The following is a 19,300-nucleotide window of genomic DNA, read 5'->3' on the forward strand; positions in this document are numbered from 1 at the left end:
GCTGCCATTCCTGTGGATCGTCCGTGTTTCACCTGTGTACCGTTTTCCTCGTTTTTTCCATTCCAGAGCCATTCAGTACACATGCATGTTGCTTAGCTATTTAATAGAGCGTAAGGCTGATACAGAGAAGCTGGTAATGAAACTCAAGCAGTTGGAATCTAGCATGAGCTCTGGCCGGAAAAGTAAGTACCTGGTGTCTAGGGGGATAAGTCCTTCTTCACTTGCTCCTTCCAGCAAAACAGTTCCCGGCCTTGCGTCTTCTGTAGTTGACTTATCCTGAGCCACAAAGCAATGCTCTTTGAGTATATTCACAAAGTTGTCAGTAGAACTTATCCCTGCCTTGGCTTGCCAGGCTAGATAGGGCCAAATAGACATTTAATAAATGTCCCCAGCCTCCTCTCCAATTAAGCAATGTGAATTATCGCTGGGACAACTAGAAGTAAGTAACAGTCAGCTATTGCTGCAGAGATCAAGGTGTCATCTCTGTTCAAGGACAGACCGTTGAGTTACGATGCAAGGCTGGCTTACTGCGCTCTTGTTAGTCCTTCCACGTAATGGGTTGAGATGGCCTAACGTTAAAGATCATCATCCCGATAAAATCACCTCTGAAGAACTATCCCTCAATATGGCTTTTTATATCCTACTTCGCATATTAATTTTCTTCAGCATTTTTACTCTACTAAATCATACGCCCTTCCTTACTTTTCTCATAGTCTAACCATATGCATTGCTTCATTCTTTGTCACAGTTGCATCCATTATGGTTACGCTGTTGCTGTGGTTGTATTGCTTGCTTTCAGGTTGATCTTGCACCTACTTACCAATTGTTCAATCCTGGAACAACTCCAATATATGAGGCAAATATTCTAATTTAACGTGTTACCATGGATTTGTTTTATTACTCCATTTAGCTCCAGAGCATGGTAATTCCTAGCGGAGACGCCAGCTGGTTTATCAGCATAGCTGTAATTCTCTTGCTTCTGCTAAACAAATCTCTAATAGACATCAGGCCTAAATTCAGGACTCTTGCAGCTCCACTAAGCTTGGTTGCTGCCAACATCTGTCACTGTGACAGTGCAGCAGGTTCTGAAAAGTATTTTGCATAATATTGTATTAATATTCACGAGGTGAAACCTAAACTGTGCAGCAGATGAAATCAGGCTTGCCATATATTATAGCTTGCAATCGAATACACTGTTCCTGTTTGCAGGCACAAATTCATGGCTGAGGAGGGACTTTAGTCTCAGTGTGCTCGGCGTGTGAATCACCAGCTTTCACAGAAGCTTAGGAAAGATGCAGCTCATGGTTGCAACGGGATTAGTGCAGTAACATCTCCTGTGCACAGAGTTAGGTGAAATACAGTGCAGCGTACAGATGAAATTGGAGGCTCTGTTTGTGTCACTTTTTGCTGAGACCGACTCATTCAGAGCTGTGGGTGATATTGGTCCAGAGGGCACCCAGGCACTGAGAACAGAGCAGCAGGAGAAGACTGCAAGTCCTGGCTATTGACAAAATTTGTGTGTAGGTCCTGGGCTGGTGCAGGGCAGAACTGAGATGTTTACACCCCTTTCCTCGCTAATACTAACACCTCATGCTGTGAGAAGAAAATGCTTAAGCACACAAATGCCCAAAGCCCACTAAGTTTTTTAAAAGCACATGTGGACAGTGACATGCTGAGCTGTCCTGGGTAGGGCTGTGTCTCTGCAGTGAAGACTGCCATGCTAACCTTTGTGGGGTTTCTTGCAGTGTTCAGACTGGGCAACATGGTACACGCCTTGGTAGCAGCCAGGAGAACTACACAGCTGCCAGATGTGGTTCCTCGCGTCTGCCTTACAGCCTCCAACCTGACCCGTGCCCTCTACTTCATCTGCGATGCGGTCCTGTGGTTGAAGAGTATTGGGTTCCAACCTGACATCGATCAGCTGAAGTGGCGGAATTGGGCTACCAAGTGTTACTACTTCTCACTCCTGATGAATCTAGCCAGGGACTGGTATGAGATCTCCTGGAGGCTGGAACAAGCTGTACAGGAAGAAAAGACAAAGAATAATTCCTTCCAGGACAAACATAGTCAGGAACTAAACTGTGCGAAATACAATGATTTGCACAGTTTTCTCCTCCTGGTGTTTCAAATACTGAAAAAACATCCTCCTTTGCTGCTGGACTTGGTGAAGAATCTCTGTGATCTCTCAGGTCCTTTGGATACATTAGGGATCTACAAGACCAACCCAGGCGTGATTGGTTTCTGTGGCATCCTCTCATCCCTGGTGGGGATCCTCACATTATCAAGTCCACATCTGAAGCTGAAACAGTGACATAGAAGGAGCTGCACAGCATGCAGCGAGCCAACAGCTTTGATCCTCCGATAGGTTTTTATCCTCCATGTGGCACTTTCAAAATGAACATGTCCCACAGTAACCTCAAGATTAATTTTGTCCTCTGAACAAGTGAATTCTACCCTTTTTCCTTCCCTGAGTCTTTGCAGATGAGTTTGGTGCTATGACACTCTCCCTGATGGATTGGAGATGGGAGAAGGCAGAGTAATATTTCACAAACAGAAACAAGACTTGGAACATGGCTGCTCGATAAGGAAATACTGATGTTGCTATATTTTAATACAGGGCTGTGAAATAGCTGCATAGACAACTGTAAGAGGTATATGACTCCTAACTGATGGTGTTTACACTGGAAAGCTAGAATTCAGCAATCAAAGGTTCCTACAGTCAGATTTTCTGTAGTGGGCTCAGACAAGTTAGGAGCTGCGGTTAAAGCGTCTTAAGTCAGGTACGAGTGTTCTGATGGGTTTGGGTTGGTGGATCCTGTTCTCTGTACGCAGTGGTTTCAATGCAGTCTGATGGTAACTGAAGAGTGGTATGACCTGACCTTCCCATGATCTCTGTGTAGCATGCACTGGTGACACTGGATCTGTAGTCTACTGAGTGCCAACTTGTGTCTCAGGAAATCAGCACTTTCTTCTTTTCCTTCAATAATGTGAGCCAAGAACCACTGGCAACCGAGTCTGACTTCTCCAGTAGGCCATGGCTGAGGGTTTTGGTGAAGGACAGTGTGTGGGAAAAGCTTGTCTGAGTGCTGATGATGCTGTGATTTGTAGGGAACTGGGTTTCCAAAGCTGTGAATCTGGAACCACTCATAAGCACTAAATTTCCCATTACACATGCACCTTAACTCCCAAACTCTTGTTATTCCAAGTGCAACAATTTTCCATTAATCATATTGTGATAAGGAGCTTGTTTTGCTGTTTTAATTTTATGTGAAAAATTCCAGTTTAATGAGGAGCTTTGGAACCTGCAGTTAAGGAGAGAGGAGCTCATTGAGTCAGAAAAATTGCGAGGGTGTGTTTCTAGTTGTGTAAGGTCCCAGAGAGAAGGAAATGGCATCGGTCTTGACGATGTCAGAATCGCCTGTGAGAAGAAAAGCTTATTACTGGATTTGGGCATTCATGGTTTAGATTTTCCTGTCTGGTCCTCCCTATCCTTCCCTCTCATGACCACAAGATTTCTTGTGTGTTCCCTCACTGGTTGAATGGGTTCTACCATTTGAAAATGCCTTATGTTTGCCCTGCAACTGCATTATTGCTCATCATTTACCTTGCTGGGAATGATTGCCTGGCAGTGTAATCTAGGTTAAGGAAGAAATGCTATGTCAAGCTGTCTAACAGTTATATGGCATTCAGTCTTTGTTGCTCCTGACTTTGCAGAGTACCAGTTCTGACACCATCTGAGAAATAATTGCATGTTATATAGGAGATAAAATTATCATTTTTCTTCATCAGAGTTAGGCCTATGTGTTCTGCTACTTCCTGGTGCAAGGACTCCTTGTTTAATCTGTCAGATGTGAACAGAGACGACTCTAACCTGGACCAAGGTACTCTCTTATGATTTCTGATGCTGTCTGAAAACAGAAATTAAAAGGTGCTGGTCTCCTTTATTAAAAGGAGAAGGCTGTGGAATTGAGTAGGCAGTGCCCCCATTTACCTTAAGTCATTGTGGTCAGGCTTGGAATTACTTCCAGTTTGAATCTAAAATGTTAGCCTGCCAATAAAGTGTTTGAAAAAAAGAGGTTGCTGGGCGGGATAATTAAGTGTGCTTGAAGACCAAATGTGGCCTGCAGCAGCTCTTCTTTTTAGTATGGAACTGAATACCATTAAAAGTAGAGCATGGTGGCAGTTCAGACCATAATGGAGCACTATGTATGGGGTATGTTGTCTTCAAGGGCTTCCTCTCCTTTTTAACAACGGAATTTTTTTGTTTCCTTACTCCATTTGCCTTTGAGCTCCTGGCAATGCAGGGCCCATCCCTCTCTTGGTCAGGTTTGATCATTTTCCCTCTGTGTAGCAATCCCTGGAAGGAAGGAAGAGGAGTCTTGATGATCTGGCAGCAGAGGCTTGGCCACCCTTTGTCTACAGAATTTCATTGTCAAACAAAAATGTGTTTTGAATTCCTCTCAGGGGAGCTCTTGGATACAAAATATTTCTTTCACTGGTTTGGAAACTGATTCCTCTTTTTCCCTTGTAATTTGTAGGTAAAGGGGAAAGGACTGACATAGCGACGTGGGCCCTAGCCAGCTACACCTCCCTGTGCCCTGCCGAGGGAGAAGGGTGGTTTCGTCCCTTGTGCGAGGCAAACACTCTGCAAAGCCGTGATGTTTCTCCTGTAGGGACTGGCGTAGATTAGCAAGTACAGACTTAACCTGGGAGTTGGGGCAGTGAATTTTCAGCCTGTCTCAGCCTTACCTGTCCCATTCTACATGATGTGGGTTGGAGCATACAGGAGTAACTCTTTACTGGATGTTAAGCACTAATACTGGCTGCCTGCTCTCCAGCTAATGTAGCTGAACATAATGTGACTGAAGCCATAGAATCATGGTCAAATGGTGAAAATCCTTTTAGTGCCTTTTTTTTGGTATCTGTTTCTAATACAGCAGTTGGAATAAGGACAGCTGTTTGAACACAAGCAATAAACTGCAATGAGCGTGACACCGTGTCTGTGTGTGACTTAAAGGGTGGGGAAAAGAGCTGCCAAAGGAGGAATCCTCCCTCCCATCTCTGAATTTTATGAAGGACAATACTGTTAAGGAGACATTGCCTGTATTTGCTCTTGGGTTATAGAGCTGTCCTTTCACAGTAGCAAGGTGGCAGCCAGATTCATCAGACTCATGGACGAATGAGTCCATTTCAGTTGCAAAAACATGAAGTACATCTATGGGTACCTGGTAAAACTGCACGTGACGTGCCCTGAAGCTAAATGACATTTAATTGCCATCAGTTGCCCTTGAGAACTGGGGGAGAGAGCTGGAGCCTTCTGCCCGTTGTAGGCACAGGTGCGGTGAAAGGAACGGGTACACCTGCATTTTAGTATCCTATAAACAGCCTTTCATTTGGATGGGTCTTAGCATCATAGGACAAATCGCTGCAGCTGTTTAACAACAAATGCCTGTTCAGGGCAGGGAGTGAAGGGTAACGTCTCCCACTGAGACAGGGAGGGACGGAGCTGGGATGACCATTAAAACTGAACTTACTGTTAGCTCCTATCCCCTGCAGAAAGAGCTTTGCGAACTTGGAAGCTCCAAAATGTCACTTACTGAACAATGTATAAAGCATCGCATTCAGCAACGTTTTAGCAAGAGTTTCCTTCTGAATTACTGGTCTCATACACGTCGCATAATGGGAACAGTTGACGGGAGAGCAGGCTGTGAGATGTGCAAAGTAATCTTCCACTCTGCTTACAGACAAGGCCTTCCTAATGATAACACCATGCTTGGCTTGATATTTCAAGAAATGCATGAGCCATTTGGGATTCCGAGGTGAGCGGCAAGAATGATCAAAGGTCTGAAAACCAACATCTCCGGGGAGGGACTAAATGAACTGGTTCTGCAGAGGAAAGGTGACTGGGGGAGGGTGTGAGAACTCTTCAAGCGTCTGAAAGGTTGACTGCCAAGAGGAAGGCAGTAACTTGGTCTCTGAATCCATCCAGGAGGTAATAGCTTTATATTGCAGCAAAGGAATACAAAGAATTAAGTCACACAGGTGAGTGGTTTTTGAACTGTAAGTAAAATGGGTTGCCCAGGAAGGCAGTACTTTAAAAGAAACTGGACAGTCATCTGCCAGCAGTGGTTTAGGGCGTGCTGATCCTGCCAGAGGGCATGTAAATAAATTAGTTACCTCTCCAGCCCCCTCACAGACCGAAGTCTAAAGATGTCTGGCAGGTCTTTGGGGATCTAGCTCATCCCCTCACCGTGGTATATTAATGGCTGTAAAACTCTGCTTGCCTGCACGCAGCTGATCCGGCGAGCTCTCAGTGTTGCCAGCAGAAACACAGGCAGTAATTCTGGCGTGGGGTGGAGCGGCGGGGGGGAGGTGGTGGTACCTTTGCACTGCAGAGCTGGGGGCTGGCACAGCCCCTGGAGGAAGGGGAGGGGATGAGCGAAGGCGTCAGCAGGGCAAAGGCTGTGCTGCCTGTTGATCCCAACTCCAGCCAAGGCAGAGAGAAGGTTGGCATGCCCCCTGCACTTTTAGCAAGGCCAACGGGGCTGGAAAATGACTCGGTGCCAAGAGAGCAAACGTTTGAGCTGCCCTTTGTCCTGCTGTCTGGAGAGCAGCGATTCACCCCGCCGCCGAGCTGGAGGCAGCCCAGGATGTCCAGATGCCTCCCTACCCCGCCAGCACGGCAGGCCTGCGAGCTTCACAGAGCCCTGGGCTGCAAGCAAACTCCAGGCTCTTTGGGAGGAAAGGGGGTATTTTCCTCCCATGTGTGGCTTTCCCACATCCCTGGGAAGCCTCCCACCTCCACGTACGGGCAGCGCAGCCAGGAGCGGGGGGCCATGCAGGCACACACCTTTGTGTCCTGCACAGGGATGCTGCGCAGCCGCACACCAAGGGTCTCCCTGCCTTGCACTGGTGGTCCAGGACACGCAGCAGCCTCGTGTCCGCAGGCTGCCTGGTTCTCCCATCTGCACTGGTCCCCTCAGGTTATTGCTTTGTCCTCCGGCATTTGTCCTCTTTCCACCATGCTGTCCTCGTTTCTTCAGTGCAGCTCGTCCTTCATCAATAACCAAAACCCATCTCAGCTTCATACAGGTGGCATCTTCTCTCTTTTCCATCAATACCGCAAACGGATTAGCTATGATGTGAGTTGGCAGGGTGTCTCCCAGGCGGCAAGGCAGGCTGGCTGCGAAAGAGCAGCAGGAGCGAGAGAGAGCATCACTGGTGCGGCAAGGGGAGCCGTCATTCCTCTCCATGCAGTATTCAAGAGGCTACGTTTGGGGAACCGTGTCCTGTTGTGGCCCCACTGGCACAGGAGACATCTTGATGATCGTTAGGAGGATAAGGCATTTAGGGGCATGGAGCGCATGCCATACCAGCTCAGACTGGAGCACAAACTCTGCTCAGAGGTGCACAGAGCAAGGATAAGAGGTGGCGGGCAGAAATTGCAACAGTGGAAATTCCAGTTAGACATAAGGAAAAAATGGTTTATCATGAGTGGGGTTAGCACTGGAGCTGGGCCCCAGAGAGGTGGGAATCTTGTCGTTGGAGAGCATGAGACCTTGAGCAGCCTGATCTAGCTTTGAGGGTAGCCCTGCTTTGAGCAAGAGCTGGGTGAGATAATTTCCAGAGATCACTTCCAATCTGATTTTTTTCCTCCATTTCTGTCTACTCCAAATGCCTAGAGCTTTCCTAATGCGATGTCTTCCCTGACCCTCAGCTAAAAGCCTCCTTGCCAAAATCCTCGGTGGATTCTTTTAGAAATTGCAGACCTGCCCAAACTAGACTGTTTTGTGCAGGATGTGTCCCCCTGTTCTGCTCTCCTGGGGAGAAACTGTGTTCTTGGTCTGTGTTGTGTTTCCCAACAGGATAGATCCTGGTCCACCACAGGGGATAACAGGGGCTACAGAAATAGAGGAAGGTTTTAATCTCTTCCGCTCTCCTCATTGTCCATAACAAACCCTGCCTGACTCTTCACCTTCTCCCTGGCTGCTCATGATCTGTTGCTTTTGAGGTGATGAGGTCCAAAGGTGACTTCTTTCCATCTTCTCTTGGTGGAGTGGCATTAAACCTCAGTGCATCCCAGCTGTGCCACAGCTTCTGGACTCTGCAGGGAAGACGATGAAGGGGATTCTCTCCCATCCTTTGTTCCAAATTACAGTGGCTTCAGGGAGCTCCTTGGCCAGTTTCCACCACAACCCGCCAGCTCCCAAACCCGCGCAACTGGGAGGTGGGGCCTGGTGGTGGTAGTGGCCAGGGTACCGTGCATTGCTCTCAGACAACCCGGGCGAAGGGACGGCACAGCCACCACCCTCTGCTCCTGCTCTGCTGGGGACGGGCTGTCCCTCGGTGAGTAGCCTGTCCTCATCAGGCGCTCCGGGGACAACTTCAGCTGGACTGGGGAGGCTGAGAGCAGGGATCACCCGCACTCCCTAAATCTCCTGAATTTCATCTGCTGCTGAGAAAAGGGGGTCTGTGCCGGGGGTGGGAGCTGGAGGTGTGCTTTCGGGTGTCACCCAGCCAGGAGCAGTGGAGATGGGTGTTCTGCGGTGCTTTTACCCCCCTCATTGAGCTGGGGCTGCGCAGGGACAGGCGCCGGCATGGTGAGCGGCAGAGCTGCAGGGCAGACGTGTGGGAGGGGGGGGTGCTGACCACGGGTGGGGAGGCCGCCGCGCCTGATTGCTCCGAGTTTGCTTTTCAGCTCTGCCGGTGCCCTTTATCCTGCCTTGTACTGCAGCTCCTCCAAACCAGATGCCTCTCAACTGATGGGTCTGCATCTGTGGGTGTTAAGACACACTAGCAGGGGAGGGCTGTGTGAAGGCATTGGTTTTACAGTTTAACTGGTAAAAAGTCAGGAGTTAGGCAATGCCACATCCGTTGCACCCACGGGAGGTGCGTGTCTCAACCCAGCTCCCGGCCCCACCATGCTTGGGGCGGGTGCAGGAGTGAGGGGAGCCTGAGCCCAGCCCTCCCTTCGCAGTGGGTTCTGCGGCTCCCAACTTCATTTTGCAGGTGGATGCGTCGCGATGACGGCAAAGAAGAATCAGGCTCTGCAGAATGGAAGTGCCAAGGTGGGTGTGGGATGAGGGAGAGTGGGGAGGGCAAAGGTGTGCCAAGGGCACCAGGCAGCTCGTACCGGCTCTGCCAGATGAGTCTGAGTCACATCTGATGCTGTCCCACCTGTCTCCCTGTTACCTTTATGTGGATCTTTACCTGCAATAATATAGAGCATCATCAAAGGGAAAGGATAAAACTTTTTGCATGCTTGAAATTAAATAGGTCAGAATCAAGAAGGTTAAGCTGGGCAATGTGAGCCCTCAGCGATGCCTGCTGGCAGTGCCTGTCCTTCCCCTGTGTCCCCACTGTGGACCCCAAACCTCCCGCCCTCACGCTGCTATGGATGTAGCACTGCTCTGAACAGTTAGAGCACCCGGGACTGCTGAGCTGTGGGATTTGTGAGAGGGCTGGCTCCGCGTCAAGCCAAAATTAGCACAATACAGCACAAAACAATACAGCTTTTATCAAACATGCAGATTCACAGTCCAGTAGTGGTCACAAGTGGGACATAAAGCCAAACTCAGCCTCTCGCCCACTGGTGATCAGGGGAAAGCTCAGCTTTTTTTTCTGCTCTGGCCTGTGCAACCCAAAGAGCGCTTGCCTCATGGCTGCTGAGATGAGCCAATGTTTGCCCCGTTCCTCCCTTGGGCCTGCAGCATCTCACTCGGTTATCTCACCTCGCCAGGTGGGCAGTGGGTGAGAGCAGGAGCAGAGGGTTGGAGCTGCAGGTCTATCCTGCTCGCCCAGCTTTGAGGACCTAGCTCCAGCCGTGCCCTGGCACTGGCAGCACACACAGGCGTCGGCTATGCTGGTTTATACTGGCATCCCACATTGCCCGTGCTAGTAGGGTGTGGGGACACCAGTGCCTTGCTGCCTTGGAGAGCTTGGGTGCCCTCTTCTTCAGTGGCTCCTACCAAAGCCCTTTGTGCCATCAAGGACAGACCCACTCCTCTCCCTTTCTGTGTGTTGAGGTCCATATCCTTTACCTGTCACAGCTGTGGCAGGATAGACAGGACAGAGGTGTCACATAGGCAGAATGGACTTTGCTAGTCCAAGGGCTGGGTCAGATGAAAGAAGCAGCAGAGCAGGGTGGAAAGCCAGAGGGAGTGCCTGGACAGTCAGGCTTGGGAGTTGGGGGAAGTGGGGACCATCACCTCTCCGACACTGCCTGTGGTGCCCCTGCTCTTGCAGCAGCAGCAGCCAACCTGCTTGTCCATGGCTGTTGTATGTGACATAGCTGGGAGACCCTCGACAGGGTTTGAGAAATGCCGCCCTCCTCCAGCATGAGCTGAGGTCCTCTGTGGTCCCTGCAACACACCAAATGCCACCAGCGTGGAGGCAGTGGGGCGTTCCTCAGGGAATGGCTCTTGGCTAACCAATGCCCATCTGCCATGTGCAGGAGAACGTGCTGCAGAGGGTCCTGCAGCTGCCGGTGGTGAGCTCGACCTGCGAAAGCCTCCAGAGGACCTACACCAGCACCAAGGAAGCCCACCCACTCATGGCCTCGGTGTGCGAGGTCTACGAGCGGGGTGTGCAGGGTGCCAGTGCCTTGGCCATGTGGAGCATGGAGCCCGTAGTGCGCAGGCTGGAGCCTCAGTGTGAGTCCATCCACCGGGGGGGACACAGCAGGGGGGAGGCACCAGAGCCTCCCTTGGTGGGGCAGCGCTGGCACTAGCATGTGAGACCCCCTAGCACAGCTCAGGAGCTTTTCTTACTAACCCACCCCCATGCTTTTGCCCAAGGCAGTCGCTGTGGCTAACAACCTGGCTTGCCGGGGCTTGGACCACCTGGAGGAGAAGATCCCTGCCCTCCAGTACCCTGTCGACAAGGTAAGTCACAGGTAGGACAATCTGGGACCCCCCCAGCCCCTCTGCAGAGCCCACAGCACGTCTCCTCTGGTCTTGTTTCTGGATGGTGATGGCCTGATGGGGTGATAGGAACAGGGCAGCACCTCCAGGCAAGGAGTCCTCCAGGTGCTCCTGCAGCCCATGGGATGGTTGGGGCACTCCAAATGTAGGTCAACGGCATCCTATGTCCCATCCCTGTCAGCTAACTCCAGCCCAGGCTGGAGAGAGCTGTTATGCCCCTCTTGGGGCTTTCTACTAGCATGGCCACAGCTGGGGTCCCCATGGTCCCTCTGGCTGTCCCATGCCACCCTGAGTATGCCAGCAGGGCTGTTCTTCGTCTCTCCGCCGGCAGCTCGCATCTGAACTGAAGGGCACCATCTCCTCCCCACTCCAAAGTGCCAAAAGCACCATTGGCAACTCCGTGGATAAGATCATGGAGCTGGCAGCAGAGGGCTACGAGGCCACCAAGAGCACGGTCGAAACAACAGCAAGGTACACAAGGAAGAACTCGGTGAGCCAGATGGCAGCCGCGGGGGTCGACACAGCCCTGGGAGGGCTGGAGAAGCTGATGGAGTACCTGCTGCCAGAGGAGGATGAAGAAACAGGTAGTTCTGATGCCCAAATCCCCTCTGAGAGTGTCTGGGGAGGGCTGGCTGCATGTGGGGTGGCACCTCACTCATGGGGTGCACATGGATTTTGGTGCAGGGCTGCCTAGGAGGGTTGTCCCACCAAGATGTAAACCCCCCACCACTCTTCTGTCTGTGTTCTTCTGCCTTTAGATCAGAAGCCCAAAGAGAAGCGTGGGTCAGCAGTAAAGGTCTCCCAGAAGCAGCCCAGTGCTCCCAGTGTTCCCAGTGTGCCCAGTGCTCCCAGTGCTCCCAGCACCCTGGGCCGGATTGGTGCCTTGGTTAGCACCGTCTCCCACCGTGCTTACCAGCAAACCACCCAAAGCCTCCAGCGCGCCAAAGCCAAAGGGCAGGAGCTGGCCACCTGGATCCCCATCCTGGTGAGTGCCAAACCCCCACCCCCAGGTTCCTGCTCCCCCATGCCCTCTTTTGGGCTGACTCTGCTTCTGGGTGAGACATTTTAGGCTCCTTGGAGCACATCCAAGAGCAGAGTGGTGGGCACTGCTGGCTTCCCCACTCAACGGGACGAGTCGGGGCCAGCAGCTCCCATGGCACATTCACACACAACTTTGTACCCGTGTTAGCAGGATGAGTTATTTTTAGCTGGCTCCCAATGTATATTATTGATTTATGGCCTTGCCATAACATCCTCCCTAAAGCAAAAAGTGCCCCCCGAGGCCTGGAGAGGAGGGGGAGAAGGAGGCACCTCTCCTGTCCCACCCAGCACTGCAGTGAGAACCCTTCCCGGGCCTGTGCCAAAATCCCGGAGCTCCCAGCTGCCCTTGGGATTTCTTCTCACATGAGTAAATGAACCCCTCTGCCCACTGCGCACCCCAGGGCCCCCGTGAAATCCTCAGGCTAAACAGGATGGGGTGGATGGGACCTGCCAGCCCCCCCGAGCAGTGGCTTTCTGCTTGCCTTCCAGGGCAGCCTGGCCAAGCCGAGCGTGCCCGAGGCGCCGCGGGTCCAGGGTGATGGGCAGAGCATGGCAGCCGGCTGGCTGAGCCGGCGGCAGAGCAAGGTGCCGGAGCAGAAGCAGGAGAAGGCGGGGAAGAAAGACAACAGCCACACCAAGGAGGTATGGAAAAAAGGGGGGCAGTGAGCCGGGAGCGCCCCAAAGCATCCTCCTGCCCATGGCCCATGCCAGCATGGGGGGTGTTCCCCCCATGCCCTTGGGGACCAGGCCCCCATCCCTGCGGACCCCTGAACTGCAGCTGGGAGGAGGTGAGGGGGGGGTTGGCAGCGGGGCTGGGAACAGTCCCCAGCCGTGGCTCCGCTGGGACGCGGGGATGGGAAGCAGCAGGTCGGGGTCACTGCCCTTTGCCTCTGCCTGCAGCGGAAGCGCAGCCGGGGCAGGGGGTCCCCAGGGGCCTGGGAGTGGGGGGAGCTGGCGGGGAGGAGAGCAGGGACTGGTCCTGCTGCAAAGGGCAGCGGTGGCTTTTGCGAAGCAGTGAACGAAAAGCACTGAGGCTTGGAGCTGCGGAGGGGATGGGGACCCCAGGGCCACCCCAGTCCTGCCCAGAGGGGCTGGTGGGGCCGGGGCCAGAGGCTGAGCTGGTTTCTCTCGGCAGGCAGGGGATGGCCCTGGGCTGGTGGGCAGCGTGGCTCACAACCTGCAAACTGCCTGCGCCTCCGGCATCTCCAGCGTGAAGAAGGTCCCGGCCGTGGCCTGGGATGCGGCAGAGGGATTGATCCTCTTCACCCCCCGCAGGCTGTCCAAGGCCATGGAGACAGTGGATGCTCTCGGGGGGACCCTTGTCAGTGCCCCCAAGCATCTGCTGGGCACTCTGTACAGCTACGTGCCGGTGAGTTTGTCCCCAGCCAGGTCCCATCCATCTCCAGCAAAACCCATTTTGCCCAACTTCCTCCCATGAGCACCCCATAGCACTGGGCAGTGCCAGGAGGTGCCAGAGTGGGGAGATGGGGTGCTGTTGGGACACCTCAGTCCCACCCTCCTCCTGAGCATCCCCCAAGCCGTGACAGCGAGTCCCCCCCACAGTGCTGGCAAGTCAGCTGGTGGTGGCACCTTCACGTGGTTCATGGTCAAGCCAGGGTGTGACCACAAATTCCCGGGAAGGTGAAAGTTCGGGCTGAGAATGAGTCCCCTCCTTCCCCCCATCCCGCTGCTCCCCTGGCACCATTTCCCCACCGCAGCTGCTTGGGGGCTGCAGCCACGCACTCCTCTCTGCTGGGGACCCCTCTGGGGGCAAACTGGCCTGTCCCGAGGATCCCCTGGTTTTGCAGGGGTGGGGGCTGTGGAGCAGAGGGAGAGCGGAGCTGACAGGCAGGTGCAGCCCAGCGGGGCGCTCACCCCATCTCTCAGCTCCGCAGGCAGTCGGTGAAGGAAGAGGAGGCAGCGGGGGGCAACAAAACCAGCCCAGAGACAGAGCAGAAGGAGGAGGACGCCAAGCCTGCCGCCCCCTCTGCAGAGGAGAAATCCCAGCTGAGGGGTGACTGGCGACTGTACCGCGGCCATCACCCCCTCTCCTTCCTGGGGCTTGAGGACCCCCTCTTTCTGCGGCACAACCTCTACCGCAGCCCTGCCTTCGAGCCCGAGTGCCCCCTCCCGCGGAAATCCGCCTTCGCGCCCTACAACAGGCGGGTGAGCGAGGGCTCCTACCGCTTTAGTCCCGAGGCTATGTACAGCCGGGCTTACTACACCAACCTCTACAGCCCTGCCTTCAAGAAGGACTGAGCCAGTGGGGAGGACAAGCGCATCCCGGCCTCCCTCTAATTGCCCCCCAGCACGCTTTGCCTGGGCCCCCACCAACCGCCCACATGCACCCCTGCACCGGGACAGGAGCTCAAAGTGGTAGACATGCCATGGGATGTCTTCTCCTTCTGGAGTGCATTGGGGCCAGGATGGGGGAATAAAGGCAGCCAAAAGCTCTGTTGGTGGAAGGAGAAGGTAGGGGAGGTGAGACCAGAGGGGACCAGAGAGGCAAAGGAGATGCAGAAAGAGTTGTGAGACCAGAAAAGAGAAAAAGGGACCAGCCAGGCCTGGCACTGGGCCACCCTGGTCACTGATGAGCAGACAGCATGGACTTAGATGGGCTATGCATTGAGAACAGTGCTGAGACAGAGGGAGGACAGCAGAGCCATCAAACATCACCACAGCAAGCCTCGTTCCCCATCCTTCCTCCCTCCATGCCACCTCACAGGACCCATCCCTGGCCACAGATTGCTCCTCCATGGAGGAGCTGAAGGTCCCCACCGACCAGCAGGACTCATGAGTCGGAAAGCCCTGGGCATCCACCCCCAGCTGATGGCGGGATGGACGGTGGGGTCAGGAAGACCGGTGAGAACAGGTGGAGCTCCTGGAGCCCCTCTTTCCCGCAGGACTGCCTGGCTTCCCGCAACACCTTGTTGTATCCACTGCAATAATAAACCTTCCTGACCTGCTGCTCACCCCATCCGCTTGGCTGCTTTACAGGAGCGAGACACCAAAATGAGGGGGCAGCACAGGGCAAGACACCCAGCCCAGGGCCAAGGGAGCAGGTATGGGAAACTCATCCTTGAGCTGCTGCTGCGGGGATGCTGGGGGTTCGGACTCAGCACAGTACGTGTGTCTTCCCATGCCCCGAGTACAAATTCACAGCCATGAGGAGCTGGGGGCTTCCTGCCAAAGACGATTTATTGCATTTCCAGAACAGAGGAGAGCAATCACTGTCCGTACTGCACACACAAACCCAACACGCTGCTTTCCCAGGCACACCGAGGAAGGCTTTGGGGAGAGGCAGGGAAAAAACCTCCCAGCAGCAGGAGGGTTCGGCGATGAGCGTGGAGACCCCTTTCCCCACCTCCCTTCCTCCCCAGGGACAGTCAGCCTTACAGAAGGAGCAGCCTGGGAAGGTGCATGGTACGATTCCCCATCCTGGGAACGAGCCACGTGCCTGGTTTTTCCCAGGCACAGCCCATACGGTGCTTGCACAGGGGAAACTGCTACTGTCGCTGAAAGGCTGCGGGAGAGAGGAGCGCAAGCAGGATGGCTCAAAAGCAAAGTGGGTGGGATGGGGACCTAACCGAGGTCCTCGGGGGCCAGTGGGTGCCACAGGCTCTGGGACACTCGGACACGGTGATGCACACATGGGAACTGCTGGTGCTCCCTGGTGGAGAAACCCCCACATTACCAGCTCGTGGGTGCTCCAGGGTTACCAGAGAGGACCCCGATGAGCATTAAACACGGTAGGAGGGAGTGACACTGAGCTGGGTGGCCATGCAGAAGCAGCGTGCCCTCCCTGCTCACTGACAGCCCGGGCAGCTCCCACCGAAGGCGCTGGGGATGATGCTGCCTGGAGCAGTGGCAAGATCACCTGGTGGTTTCCAGCATTAGAGGACGGAAGGAGAAAGCGGGAGGCACCTAAAAGTCTTCTATAGCAAAGAGTAGAGACCTTGCCCCGCTACCTGTTCCACCACAGAGCCAAGAGCTCTACAGGAGGGAGCAGAGGAAGGCACTACAGTCCTCAGCTGCAGTGGCCATGTATGGCAGGAGACCCAGACCCTGAGGTTAGGAGGGCAGCAAGGAACCCACCGTACTTATGGAAGCACACACCATCTCCATGGGCACCCAGGGAGGAGGCTCAGTCCAGCTGGCAGTGTGGAGAGAAGCAACACCCAGGATATATCTCAGAGCGAATCCGTTCGCTTACGGGCAAACACAGCTGACATGGTCTTGACGATGCCACGGATCCCCGTACCCTTTTTCAGTGCCAGTTTGGTGTCAGGGATGCGTTCGGCCAGCCCATGGAAGACCATGAGGGCCCCGTGATAAGCCTCAGCTGCAGAGACCTCGTAGAAACCACAATCTAAAGAGAGGGCCAGGAGCCGACCCTCCTCACTGGACACCACCCGTTGGTGGTGCAGGTCACGTTTGTTGCCCACAATGACGATGGGCACCTTCTCCTGGCTCTGCCCCTCCTTGGCCGCCTTGATGAACTGGATTTTGAGGGGTAAGATATTGAAGCTGGCACGGTCACAGATGCTGTAGACTAGGACAAAGCTGTCTGCCCACTGGATTCGCTTCTCCTCTGAGGAGCCCTCCTCTGCCTGCTCCTGGGGAAAGAGAAAAGGAAGGTTTCTTTACTCGGCTCCTTCCCTCCATGCCTGCCTGTTAGCACAGGGCATGGAGATCCAGAGCCTGTTGGGACCGGAGCAGCTAATGAGCAGAGAGAAAGAGGAGTACCAAGAAACACAGAGCAGGGCCTGGCAGACCTCACCAAGGGGACACGATTTGGGCTTCAGCATTGCTGTCCTCACCTCATCACCCAGCTGGCAAGCACTGCAGGCTGTAGGTGATAACAGCCTAGGGACCTCAGAGCGGCACTGCCACTTTGTCAGCACAGTCCTGTGCACAATCCGGGCTGATAACATCAGTGCTTTAGCCCCAACATCCTCAGTCAGAGGACCATGGGCTACCAGCAACGCTGCTGCCCTGTGCTCTGCAGGCAAGAAGGGTTTAGTTGCCTACAAACCATCTGGCATGAGAGTTTTGCCTGTACCTATGGCTCCCTGCCGTGTAACTTTTAATAGAGGGGTTTTTTTCTCCCCGGGATGAAAATAAGCAATGGGAGAGGAGCCCTCTCACCTGGGAATTGGGGACATCCCAGATGTGGAAGAGAATCTCTCGGCCGTCCACGGTCAGGTTGTGGCTATAGATAAATTCTGCCAAAAAATGAGAATAAAAATTATCATCTTCACAGACCCAAGAGACAGCTCCCTCAACCCAGGCCTTCTCCTCCTGGGGACAAGCCTGTCACAGCCACCCTGGGAGACTGTGCTCTCCAAGGCAAGGTCTGGGGGCTCTTTTTGTCCAGCAACAACCACGTGGAGCATGGTGGCCTTCAGGGCCACGACCACCCCAGCCTGCCTCCACCCCAGCGTTCAGTCCAGCCACACTGGTGCCACCAGGACCTTTTGCACCCCAGAGAAGCAGTTGTGGAACAAAGAGATGGGTCACTGAACAACTGAGGCCTCTAGGAGCAGGCAAAGGCTCTGGAGAAAGGCAGGAGAGGATGGGAAGCAATGAAATCCCACAGGCAGAAGCAGGCTCACCTCCTGACCCCAGTCCCTAACAGGAACCAGCCTGGCCCTGGCCTGGCACTCACCCATGTCTCCGTACTCCCCAATAAAGCGCCGGGTGAGGAAACGCACAGTCAGAGCTGCAGAGGGGAGAAAAAGAATCATCACAATAACCCTAAGCCTGAAGGATTTTCCCTTTTAAATACAGAGCAGAGTCAGGCACCATCCCCCTGTAAAATCCTGCGAGCAGGAACAATCCCCAGTTTTCCAGCCCTCGGCAGGTCTGCGAGCAGAGCAGAGGCACAGCACGAACCAGAGCATCAGCAAACTGCAGCTCAGCGGAAAATACCTTCCCCTGTCGCTCGCCCGCTGCCTGCCAGGCTGCGCTCAGCTTCCCCGCCTCGAATCCCCACCACACCTGAAAGCTCAGCCCCATCTCTCCAGCTTGCTCCACGGGGTCCCCCTCTCTAGCTTGTTCTCCAGACACTGCTGCAGTTTTCAGCCTTCTTTGGGGGCAAGAAATGGGTCTCTCTGCCTGGGAACCCCCTGCTTCCAGCTCACGGTCAGTTCTTACCTGATTTCCCCACGTTGTCTGCTCCCATAACGAGGACGTTTGCTTCCATCTTCAGGGTGGTGGGGCCGGGCATCTCCATGAGGGCAGGGTGGTCAGGGGTGAAGCTGGCGCTCCGGCGCAGCGGGAGCCGGAGCCCCATGCTGAGTGCAACCGTGCCTCGCCAGCGGTCCCAGCGGCGTCTGCGACTCCTCTCTGCACAGCTGAGGAGCCAGCGCTTCCCACGGCACCCAGGGGACCTGCGAGGGCCATACCCCTCCCCGCAGCCGCAGGGGCGGTGCAGCGGGAGCTGCAGGCAGCCAGATGAAAAACTTTGTTATCGCTCAGATCGTCCTAAACATATATCAGTGCCCAGAGCCCGCCCTGCCATCCCCCGGTGCAGCAGGCGGCCAGGAAGCACCGTCTGTCTGCACCAGCTGCTCCGCAAACGGCATCCCGGGGGGCTGCCCACGCCTGCACCTCAAGCACGTCATCCCTCGGCAGGGCCACGTAGCCCCTTGTCCCTTCCCCACGGTGATCGTGGGAATGCCTGCGAGGAGTGGTGGAGCATCTCGCAAGTGGCGGAGCGTTGTTTCATGAGTGGTGGAGCATCTGGCAAGTGATGGAGCACCTCGCGAGTGATGGAGTGTTGTCTCATGAGTGCCGGAGCATCTCACAAGCGGTGGAGCATTGCTTCACAAGCGGTGCAGTGCTGGCTCACAAACAATGGAGCACGTTATGAGAGCTGAAGCGCTGTGTCACAAGTGCTGGAGCATCTCACAAGCTTGAGTGGAGCATTGTTTCACAAGTGGTGCAGCATCTCACAAACAACGGAGCGCCATCTCATGAGCGATGGAGTGTGTCACGAGCACTGAAGAGTTGCCTTGCATGTCACGAGCGCTGAAGGGTTGCCTCATGAGTGCTGGAGCATCTCCGGAGCGATGGAGCGCCTGTGAATGATGGGGCACCTCCGGAGCGATGGAGCGCCTGTGAATGATGGAGCACCTCCGGAGCAATGGAGCGCCTGAGAATGATGGGGCACCTCCAGAGCGATGGAGCGCCTGTGAATGATGGGGCACCTCTGGAGCGATGGAGTGCCTGTGAATGATGGAGTGTCCCCGGAGCGATGGAGCTCCTGTGAATGATGGAGCACCTCCAGAGTGATGGAGCGCCTGTGAATGATGGAGCGTCTCCGGAGCGATGGA

At 54.4% G+C, this 19,300-nt stretch overlaps 3 protein-coding genes across 5 annotated transcripts; 2 read left to right on the forward strand and 1 right to left on the reverse strand.

The window, feature by feature from the left end:
* Positions 1-13: 13 nt before the first annotated feature.
* PEX11A (peroxisomal biogenesis factor 11 alpha) lies at positions 14-4,773 on the forward strand (the record flags this gene model as incomplete). The annotated part of the gene is made up of 2 exons (XM_035891457.1): positions 14-182; positions 1,746-4,773. Coding segments are annotated over 2 exons (735 nt in total), but the record flags the coding sequence as incomplete, so codon positions are not given.
* Positions 4,774-8,285: 3,512 nt separating this feature from the next.
* PLIN1 (perilipin 1) lies at positions 8,286-14,644 on the forward strand. 3 transcript variants are annotated; one of them, XM_009635872.2, is made up of 9 exons: positions 8,286-8,346; positions 9,010-9,068; positions 10,454-10,652; positions 10,801-10,883; positions 11,254-11,506; positions 11,681-11,907; positions 12,453-12,605; positions 13,099-13,332; positions 13,851-14,644. In XM_009635872.2, exons 2-9 carry the CDS (start codon positions 9,024-9,026, stop codon positions 14,220-14,222), a joined length of 1,566 nt encoding a protein of 521 aa, XP_009634167.1. In that variant the 5' UTR covers positions 8,286-8,346; positions 9,010-9,023; the 3' UTR covers positions 14,223-14,644. The 3 variants fall into 3 exon arrangements, with proteins under 3 accessions (XP_009634167.1, XP_035747361.1, XP_035747360.1); XM_035891468.1 differs by lacking the exons at positions 8,286-8,346; positions 10,454-10,652 and having other exon boundaries at positions 8,679-9,068; positions 10,797-10,883; XM_035891467.1 differs by lacking the exons at positions 8,286-8,346; positions 10,454-10,652 and having other exon boundaries at positions 8,679-9,068.
* Positions 14,645-15,457: 813 nt separating this feature from the next.
* Positions 15,458-19,290, reverse strand: LOC118451991 (ras-related and estrogen-regulated growth inhibitor-like protein). The gene is given in 6 exon segments (XM_035891463.1): positions 15,458-16,579; positions 17,112-17,188; positions 17,632-17,685; positions 18,120-18,258; positions 18,260-18,307; positions 18,309-19,290. Coding segments are annotated over 6 exon segments (804 nt in total). The 5' UTR covers positions 18,369-19,290; the 3' UTR covers positions 15,458-16,153.
* Positions 19,291-19,300: the final 10 nt, after the last annotated feature.

This window comes from Egretta garzetta, unplaced genomic scaffold (genome assembly GCF_000687185.1).
Source record: "Egretta garzetta isolate BGI_Z169 unplaced genomic scaffold, ASM68718v1 scaffold203, whole genome shotgun sequence".
Taxonomy (NCBI): Eukaryota; Metazoa; Chordata; class Aves; order Pelecaniformes; family Ardeidae; genus Egretta; species Egretta garzetta.